At 32.5% G+C, this 10,996-nt stretch overlaps 1 protein-coding gene across 1 annotated transcript; it reads right to left on the bottom strand.

Moving 5' to 3' along the window:
• Positions 1 to 860: 860 nt before the first annotated feature.
• LOC149206103 (uncharacterized) lies at positions 861 to 6,158 on the bottom strand. The gene is made up of 3 exons (XM_089395300.1): positions 4,996 to 6,158; positions 1,344 to 1,595; positions 861 to 1,194 (listed from the first exon to the last, which is right to left on the bottom strand). Exons 1-3 carry the CDS (start codon positions 5,941 to 5,943, stop codon positions 1,165 to 1,167), a joined length of 1,230 nt encoding a protein of 409 aa, XP_089251426.1. The 5' UTR covers positions 5,944 to 6,158; the 3' UTR covers positions 861 to 1,164.
• Positions 6,159 to 10,996: the final 4,838 nt, after the last annotated feature.

Here is a 10,996-nt window from a genome sequence, read left to right as displayed (position 1 = left end):
CCTCAACTTCTAATTATATTGAAATAAAAATAGAACATATTATATTAAATAAATTTCATAGAAATCTCCCTAGTAACTATCTCCAGCTTTATATCTCCAAACTACATTTAAAATACTATTTTTTATTTTTTAACTTAAGAAACACTAAACATTATATTTTCAAATTAATTATAACTAATAAACACAACCAACATAGATGGCAAAGGGAATGAAACTCTTTCAATGTTCATGTAAAGACTACGCATCTCGAAACTAAAGAATTTTTATCTCCAAGCCTAGTCCGATCTTATATGTCGAAACTAATGAAAAAAATAACAACTCAGGAGGGAAATGTACTCAATACCTTTGGGACAGTGGGACTTTATTATCACATCCTAAGTTTTAGGTACAATTTTCTATGTTTCGATTGCGAATTATTTTAAATTAATACCATGTTAATACTACATCCTTTTTTTTTTCATACCATGTTAATACTATTTATAATGCTTGTGTGATGTACGGACTATAAATAGGATATGCTTGGAGGCAGAAGAGAAAACACTGTATTGATATGGGATGTAATGATTGTAAATATTATTGGTGTACCCAACCCCATCTGACAATCTCAAAACACAGAATGAAAGATAATGGAAGCTAGGGATCATAGCCACATTAAGTAGTAAGATGGCAATTATATAATTTAGTGTGATTATTTTTATTTTTAAAGGATTGTGTAGAAAGTCATTGAAATTGTAAACATGAATGGCATGTAAATTACATAGTATTTTAAAGATTTTGAAAGGTTGGTACAACCGGACCATCAGTAAACAGTGTGCAAGTAATGTGCTTATGAGCCTGAAGATAGTATTTCGATTCAAATGTGAAAAAGAATCATGGCGTTGCTCTGCCATTCATTTTATCATGACCGTGTTGGTATATGAAAAAATATATGTAAAGTACAGAAGAGATGGGAGTATCAGATTTTTGGCCTCTGTGATACATAGCGAGAGCGTTTATTACCCTTGCCTACCTACCCATGTTCTGCGTGTTTCTATAATTTTCAAACAATATGCAGAGAACAAAACAATGGAAGCACCACATATGGATTGCTTGTGTTGTTATTATTCATGGGAATTTCGATAAGTTTTTCCTCTCTCGGAAGAAAATTATTGCTGTAGAGGCTGGTCAATCAGACCCCGTCCTCACAAAGCGCCCCTGCAAATCCAACACACATCAATTTATTCCGGCAGTAGCTGCAATTAATAAAGCATAAAGAATAGATTGGTAGGAATTTGAACCAATTAATATGAACATTGCCTAAATTAATTCAATGGAAAGGGTGCAGTAAAGGTGAAGAAAGAGACCTTCATCCGGGGCCGCTTCTCTGCATTGAGCTTTCTAACTTCATACCGAATTTTCTTAGAGAAGAGGCGTGTCTGTCTCTTCTCCTTATATCTAAGTACCCTAGCTTCTCTGATTCCTCCGGTTTTGGCTTCTGTCCCCTCGTTAATCGTGCTCGATCCTGCATCCTCTACATTGTAATTGCTTGGAATAAAATTCTCTTCTCCAAATCTCCAAAATCTCAAATCTGGAACCAACCCAAAGTCCATACTTGCCTGCAAAATAATACATCGATCAGTGATAAGACCAGAGCTTTATCGGTTACCCCGCCACAAGGACAGAGATCGATGAAGATAATGAAAATAGTTTTCATTAATGCTATGTATTCTCAGCAGTTGTTATACCTATAATTAGGGTAAATATTCAGTGTTATTAGTTAAGTTAATGAGAAAATACTTTATTTTTTTTGGTGTTTAAGGTTTCGAACTATTAAGTATGGTTTATCATCAGGATTTGGAAACTAGTACAACCACCAAATTTTGATGATGATTCATATTTAGTGGGGAAAACAAAAATTGAACTGTGATTTACAACAAACAATCTCTCTTAACATTATGAATCACAAAAGTTAAATTAATTATAAAATTAATTTCAACTTTTAACTAAAATGTCACTAATTAAAATGATTTAGAATTACCTTTAAAATTTTCTGATATTATTGTCAGTGGTTGCTGATTTCTTGTTCCTTTATCTCCTATTCAATTGGAGCAAAGTCTGTTATTCAGAAAATACTCCCACTAAAAGAGGAAAAGGAGTTTATTATTAAGTCGTGCCATTTTCATTTTGTATTTTAAATGTTAATTTTTTTTTTTAATTGATTAGACAAAATGAGAAAGCAAGCAGGAACAAGTTTATGGAGATGTTATCCAAGCATACAGGATACAAATTATTAACAGGTTTTCTATCAATATTGAAAATTATTGCTAAAATAATATAATCATTAACTTAATGCATGGGATTTACCAACACTAAATTGAATTCATTAAAACAGTTTAGATTTTTTTTTGTTTTTTCGAGACAGAAGAACTCATGGAATAGTCTAGATTTTTTTGTTTTTTTGGTATAAAATATTTTTTTATACAACTTTGTTAGAAATTTTTTGTTTTTTTGGGAAAAGAATTTTTGATAAAACTTGCTTAAAACGTTTTTCTGGGCATTTTAGTATTACAAATTAGACTAGTAAAATTGAGATTTAGAAAAAAAAAAAAAAAGTCTTACAAATTTCAGACAAAATTGATGAAAACAAATAGCTGAAAATAAGTAGAGACAAAATAGATGACTAAAGATAAGTAGGTTGTTAATGGGCATTAAATAAGCCACGCTCTATAGATTTATTGTTGGATTTTGACATATCAATTCTATAAAAATAAACATATACAACCCGCTCATTTAATACTCATTAAAAAATATATACTACAATATGGTCATGGTCATGGAATATGGATGCTGCATTAATATCGATATATTGAATACCAGTTCTTCCTGCACCTCAATATATTTGGAAGTCACACAAATAATAAATACTTACTGCAAATGCAAATCACACGAGCCTTGGCCATATAGTAAGGACGACTATAAATATTGTACGTCCTACAATAAAGCTGTGCGTGCATTAAAGCTGAGTGTGTAAGGCCGTTGTTGACAGAGGGCGCCGAAACACAGTATTTTTGGGACATGAGTCGAGCCTGGACATGAATTCTAATGCACATGGTTTCTTGTGAAATCATAATCCGTTCATGGTTGGCAACTTGCAAGCATTATGCACAGAACAGTACAATAATAGATGTCAAATATTTTTATAAACGGGCAGATTTATCATTGCGTTTTTACCATTGTTTGAAATTCATATATCTTCAGTCATCGTAACCTCACATTCATTGTGATTTTTTCGCTTGGTATTCATTTTTTTTTTGGTTTGGAATCTGATAGGAATTGCTTGGTTTTCCAAATTTCAGTTATCAATTCTGCATAATTTGAATGTTATAGGGATTTGTGAGAGAGTTGAATTTTTTATATTTTTTAAATATAATAACAAAAAAAAATATTTTGTGAGAGAGTTGAATTTTTTATATTTTTTAAATATAATAAAAAAAAAAATATTTCACTATATTTATATTATTGGATGATTTTTGATTAAATGAAATGTAAACTATTCAATCTCTTAGTTCATCTTAGTTCATGCACATCTTTCTGTTTTTTGAAATTTTTTTATTACAATCTACATTTTCGAGATTGCAAAGGGTACTCACAGTTAGAAATCTTGGAACTCTTTTCTCACTTACCAGCTCCCGGATCTTATCGAGGGATTGTGTTCACTCTAAACCCTTTTCTTTATTAAGGATTTTAAGGATTTCAGAAGGCGTTATGATGGGTTTGTCACCTATCTGAAAAGGTAAATTATGGTATAAAAGGAATTTCATAGGAATGCATTTATTTTTTCATATATGGTGAGTGTAGATTTTAAAATATTTTGTATATAGCGAAGTTTCCTTAATGAAATTTAATAAATATTAATGAAGTTCATCTGGTTTATGTTTTTCAAATATTTTAAAATTTATAAATAAATTAAATTTATTTATCTACATAAAAAGATGGATACAAAATTAATTATTTAATCAAAACCTGCAATCAAATTAAACTCATTTATGTACATAAAAATTATTGAATAAAGAAATGGAAATAAAATCTAATTATGTTTCCTAAATATTTCAAATTATGCTATCAATTTAAGCTCAAATATCTATAGATATTGGGATGGAAGAAAGAAAAAACATTTTCATAGTTTCACAGACAAACTTGCATATGAAATGTAGAAAAACATGTTATAATTTCAATTTTTTTTTTAGCTTTATCACAGAAATGAAATTAGATGCTAAAAACTAAATTGGATGATTAAATTTAGAAATGAATCAAATGCCCTGAGTTTAAGTTGATTGTGGATACAGAAATGAAAATACATGTTAGAAATTAAATTGGATGATTAAAATTAAAAATGAATCAAATGCCCGAGTTTAAGTTGATTGAGGATACAGAAATGAAATTAGATTTTAGAAATTAAATTGGATGGTTAAAATTAGAAATGAATCAAATGCCCTGAGTTTAAGTTGATTGAGGATTCTGAAATATTGGGGATTGACATAGGTTAGGTCATTGACCTAACCAGAGTTGATTGTGGATTCCTAAATATTAGGAATGGACATGGCCGAGGTAATTGACTTCGCCAGACATTGGCACTTCGCCATGTTTCTAAAATACCAAAATAATATTGTTGGAATGCATAATCTAAACCATGGTAAAATAATTAAAAATAATAACGTAAAATAAGAAATAATTATTATTTATTTCGCCAGATATAGACTACTTTAAACTTAGCATTGTCTCTAAGATATCAAAATAATATTTTAGGAATCCACAGTCTAAACTATTATAAAATAATGTAAAATAAGAAATACTTATTATTGACTTCTAGACCTAAACGACCTTAAACCTAGACATTCCTCTAAAATACCAAAAAAATATTCTGTGAAGGCACGATCGAAACCATTGTAAAATATTTAAGGATAATAATGTAAAATAAGAAAGCATTGTAAAAGTGAGAAAGGGTCTGTAACTTACATTTTCATTAACAGACGAAGAATCATCATGTTCATCGTTGTCATCATCATCTGGAACAGTCTGAGGGCACTGGGCATCTGTGTAGAGCGACCCACGATCAGACCAAGCAGCGACCACTTCTTGATAATCAAGCTTCAGCGACAGCTTCCCATGCTGAGCCTCGTCCAACGAACAAAAAGACATGGCATTCATCTCCTTCTCGGCTTTCAACTTCTCCTTGAGCGGCCTCAATCTCAACGCCGTGGGAACGCTCCAGAGCGCGCTGTCAGCTCCCACCCCAATATCCTTGCTTCGCCGAATGGCAGACAAATACCTAATTCTCATGCTCATGTCCAGTCGCTCTCCGTCCCCAAAAACACAGAGCGGATGATTGTGCTCACCGGAAAATGACTCCGCGTCTCCCAAAATGCTGTCCATGCCGCCATCGATCATTTCGCTCGACTCCAACAGCGACTCCACGCCGCAGGACTCATCGGGTTCGCCGGGCTTCTCATCGAAGTTGCAGTCGGGTTTTGACGGCGAGGCCGAGGGGGAGGCAACATGCTGTAAATTGGAAAGCAGAAGCCGAGCCTCGTTGTCTGCCTGCTGGAGTCTGCTGATTAACGCTGGCAACTCTTGCTCTGCTGGGCTTCTGGGCTCCAGCTTCACCAGCGGGCACCCATCGTCCTGGTCTGAGAAGATTCTAGGGTACAAATTATAGAAATCTGTGACTGCTTTCGTGTATAAATCCGGCGGGCGACCACGCCTGGTTCTGCGCTTCTTGACCAGAGACTTTATTCCAAATATCGGACTGCTATCGATTTTCTTCACCTCAGGGGACGAATTACCGCCGTTGGATGTCACGATATTTTTGGATTCAGATGGCGATTTCTGAGGGAGGCTCACTGGAGGAGGTCTGTTGATGTGAGGAATTGAAGTGTAGCTTCTGCAACAGCCGAGACAGGACATGATGACCTCTAGAATTTAACAAACCTGCGATGCATTCAATCATATCTCGTTCAGTTGAATTCGCGTGGGTCGTTGCCCATATAATTGCAGATGCAGAGATGGGATTCAAGTAAATTGGGTTCAAGCTAATGCGCTCTCTCTGCCTGTGTGCTACTGGGACTGCTATATTGGTATACTGTGCAGTTGCTGACTTGTGAATTTCTAGGAGGTCATCAGATTCTCTTATCATTGTGATAACCTTTGTTATCTCCACTTTCTCAACGTGGCCTACTCCGAGTGGTTAATATCCTCGACACATATCTCAGATTGTGCGTTATCCGGATTGCCCTCGTTCGATCCTCACCGGTCACGGGTGCTTTGTCAGCGGCTTGCAAAATATCTATCCTTCAAAATATATAGTGTTTTCTACCGAAATATCCATTTTACCTCTTTTTAACCATAGTGGTTTAGAAGCCCAGGTAAGGCATTTCTACTGGCGATGGCCGTGTGAGTAAGAAGTTGTTTAGGTTAAGTTTTCTTTATTATATGTAGTATGTTACATAATATAGTATCGGCCTAAAAACAAAATTATAAACCATAATTATGTAGAGATAATGGAATTAAAACAAAACAAATTATTAATATTTATAAAATTTTCCGTAATATATTTTTGGATTCCAAGTGTATCTCATGAATCTAATCATGTTTAACATTTTTGTAAGGGTTTTTTTTTTAATATTTATAATTGGGTAAAAACTTAGTATATTTGTTAGATGGTTATTAAAAAAATTAATTTATTTCCTCTCAATTCACTATCACAATCTAACCTACTTGCCTTTATAAAAATTACTTATATTGAGTAAGATTAGGTTTCAAGTTTATAGTTAATGTACCTATTATTACTCAGATGTATTTTTTATTTATTATATAAATTGTTAGAATATCATGAATTATAACCATTTTGAAGACTTATTCACTAATATTAAGTAAGAAGATTACAATAACTAAAGTATTTGTTTTTAATGATTTGTAGCAAACTAAGATACAAATTATATAGAAATTTGATGAAAAAAGTGTGATAGCTTGATACTCATTGAGATAGCATTGGAGGAGAATCAAGACAAAGATCAACTACAATTATCTAAAGAATGTTTACACACTCACTAGTTACTTGAATATGTGTTTTCATTTTGGAATAAGGCTTCTAGAATTTTAATTTAATTATCAATAATAACTAGTGTAGCTATATAAATTAATGGCAGGTAAATATGAAGATATATCAATTCATAGTATGAGTTCGAACACTTACTACATGATACATATTATGCTCTAATAACTACTACTTCTTTATTATTATTATTATTTGTTTTATAAAAAATAATTGAAATATAAGTTACTCATTTATACATTTAAAAAATCATGAAACATAAATTTTAACTATGGATATTTTCCCTCATTTTACCATAGATATTATTTATTTATAGATAAACTTTGTTACAATACCGTGGGCGAATACCATGACTTATCAATACCACATGCCCAAAAAATCATAGCTCATCTATATGATACTTTCATGACACTTTATTCTAATTTATCAACTTAGTTAAAAGGAAAAAAAGTGTATACTACTCTGAATATTCTAGAATATTCTATGGAGGTTAAATATCTACCATCCACCTAATAATTATTGATAATTAAATTAAAATTTTTGAATCCTTGTTCCAAAATAGACATGTTTAGTAGTGATTTAACTTCCATGGAGTATTATAATCATGAAAGAAAGGGTGAAAATTATTTAAATAGTAGTTATGGCATTTCTAGCATTTGCTTAAATTGATTGATTAAAAAAATGACATACAAACATGTGTGATATCAATATGAGTTATGGCTTTTGAGCGTGTGATATAGTAGTCTATGATATTGGTCCATGGTATTGTAACAATGTTTATTTACAAATTAAGAATGTCCATAGTAAAGTGGGGATGAATCTTTATAATTAAGAATATTGTTACATATTCTTTTAAACAGATATATGTTTAATTCATAATTTTTTTTTTTAAATAATAATAAGTTAAAATAAAGTTATATTTTAGTTAATTTTTATGATTTTTTAAATATTGTTAATGTAGAGTATTTCATACATAAATGTTTTGATGTCTATTAGCATTTACTGAACATTTAATTTATATAGCTAAGCTAATTAAAACTTAAATGTAAGAAAATTCACAGTGCCACATAACATTATATAAAGGCATAGTTTTTTGGCGGATACAATCTTAAGCAAGATTGTGATTTTTTGTTGATACATTTTTTAATGCATAAATAGATTCAACACCCCGAACTCCAATTATACATATTAAACAACTTAAAATCAGGTTTTTAAAAATATTTACCTAATTTTAATTAAAATTAACCAGAAAAAAAATATTCAGTAGAAAAGGTCATTTCATCTATAAATTATGCTATACCTTATATAAATGTGTCACTTCTCCCAACAACAAAACACTCATCAACATTAAACCTTAATTTTCAGACTCAGTTTCTTTATATAAAATTAGCTAACTTTAAAAACATTAATAATATATTAAATTACAATTAAAATTAAAACAAATTTCACTTTTATTATTTATCAAAATTTTATAAAAAAGTTGAAACATTTTTAATATAAACTACCCCTATCTTTTATGAACCCTACATATAAGGCAGCGGCTAACCAGCTTGCCATAGGGCATTAAATGCCCGGGGAGATGCAGGCTGGATAGCCCGATAACACGCGAGCAGGGAGACTGGGCACTAAATAAAAAATGGGAATTCGCGTGTTAGGGCATTAAATGCCCGGGGAGATGCAGGCTCGATAGCCCGATAACACGCGAGCAGGGAGACTGGGCACTAAATAAAAAATGGGAATTCGCGTGTTATCGGGCTATCCAGCCTGCATCTCCCCAGGCATTTAATGCCCTATGGCAAGCTGGTTAACCGCTGCCCACATATATAACTTCAAAGTAATTAAGTTATATAAATATATTTTGAAGTAACATGTTTGCTTGATTGTACGCGAGGATTATAGAAGTATCTAGCAAAACTATCTAGGTCCTCCATTTGTCGTGCCTCACCGATGTGGATAGTAAGAAATCCACGTAAATCTAAGTCGCTAAATTACAAGAAAAAGCTGTAGGAAATGTACGTTTTGTAATATGTTTCGTCTTCGTGTGTGGTTTATTTAAAGGTCGCTAAATTACAAGAATAACGTCGATGACAATCAGTAACCATAAACACATATTATTTTAGAAAATGTTAAAACCTTTTAGCAAGTGGACATGTGATTTTGAGAGTACACGACAACCACCTTATCATTCAGTCATGTTAAACTTTTTAGCAAGTGGACATGTGATTTTGAGGGTAAGGACAGCAATCATATCATTCACTCCCTGCCTTTGCTCAGTCCACGCATTCCTATGTGCCAAACTTTTACAACCACCCTTCATAACACATGGACGTTGCGAGAGGGATCATCATTTGTTAACCGTACATATATTTTTCAATTATCATTTTAATATTTTTTATTGGGTGGGAAATCTATCTTAATTTAATTGTCAAATCAATAATGACGATAACTATCTTTGGTTGTTATCAGCTAATATTATTCAGGGAAAACCAAGTCACCTTGAATAACCCGCTAGAGTGCATAAGGGGGTAGGCTTTCACTCTTGACAGATGTCTTTAGGTCTTAGATTGTTAACCTATTTCGTTATGTCCAAAGAAGATGAGTTCTTAACTAAACATACTTGTTAAGTGTACATATATTTTTAATTTTAAAATTAACAATTTAATCATTATTATTAAATAATAAAACTAAACGAGAATAAGACTATAAGATGTATCATATTATTCAATTTTACATTTTTCATTTTATTTTAAAAAAATATTTAATTTAATTTTAAATATTAAAATTAATTTTATGATAACATGAAAACCGTTTACTAAAAGTTATATGCTTTACCAAATCCTAAATGTTAATTTTTCTAATTGTAGTATGTTGTTCCAATTACTTCAGCTCAAATCAATTCTTCATTTAGTAATGCATCCAATTATTAACAATGTTTCCAATCATAAACAGTGATTGAAGATAGAACAATATATACGATGATAAAGGAGACAATAACACAACCACGAGAGACCCCAGATTGGTCAAAGACCAGGGAAAAACCTCACTATGGGGGAAAACCCTTTCAAATCTTCTTTTTATTAGATTGTCAGGAAATGTTTCAGCAGAGAGTACAATGAGCCCAATACATAATCATCCAATAAAGATTTTCCCAATAAAAATCAAAAGCAAACTTCCATAATTATTGTACAACGAAGAGAACCCTTCCATCCTTTAGATATATGTGGTCAACTGTCAAACCCTAGCTCAGAACCCTAATCGTGCTCATCAAGATATTCTGCGAGCGACTGTGACTTCTCGGTCGCTCTCTGAGGCACTATATGCAAGTGGTTATCACTTTTTCGATCAATCCCTGAAGCACAGTGAGCGAGCGATTGGGGGTGAATTTGCTTAGAGTTGTCTCAAACCCCGATTGCACCCTCGAGGTTGTTATGCGAGTAACTGCGGCTTCCCAGTCGCTCTTTGAAGCATTGCGAGTGAGCGACTGCAATTGAATCTGTCATGTGGCATGTGTACGACTAGAAAATAGAAACCCTAGACACATGCAAGCCTCAAACCTGTAATTTCAAACCTTACACAAACTTTCTCCGTCAGACCTGTAATTTCAGACCTTACACGAACTTCCTCCGTTAGACCTATGCAAACCAAACAATAGAAGAAGAGAAGAGAATGCTTGATCATGATGTGCAAATAAGCTTGAGGTCTATTGTATTAATAGGCTTCCATGAGGGTACACTTGATGTTGAGGCCGACCTATCCAATTATACATATGTGTGAGGCCGACCTGACCCAATGAACATGTGAGGGTTCATAAATTCAAAAAATAACTTCTAGTTGTCCAAATGAGGTGATCTGTAGGTTGATTTTGGTTCTTTCGAAAATAGAAATTCAATGCAAACATAATCTCTA

Source organism: Pinus tabuliformis, chromosome 1_2, assembly GCF_031772625.1.
Source record: "Pinus tabuliformis cultivar Carrire ecotype Pingquan chromosome 1_2, CPIR1, whole genome shotgun sequence".
In the NCBI taxonomy this organism is placed as follows: domain Eukaryota; kingdom Viridiplantae; phylum Streptophyta; class Pinopsida; order Pinales; family Pinaceae; genus Pinus; species Pinus tabuliformis.
This window is presented reverse-complemented; position numbering and strand designations above follow the sequence as displayed.

Excerpts from the sequence above, each read along its gene's own strand:
- LOC149206103 (XM_089395300.1), bottom strand. The coding sequence starts at position 5,943 with ATGTCCTGTCTCGGCTGTTGCAGAAGCTACACTTCAATTCCTCACATC. Across the intron at positions 1,596-4,995 it reads CTTCGTCTGTTAATGAAAAT|GCAAGTATGGACTTTGGGTT; the intron begins GTAAGTTACAGA and ends ATTATTTTGCAG. Across the intron at positions 1,195-1,343 it reads AGAAGCGGCCCCGGATGAAG|GGGCGCTTTGTGAGGACGGG; the intron begins GTCTCTTTCTTC and ends TTGGATTTGCAG.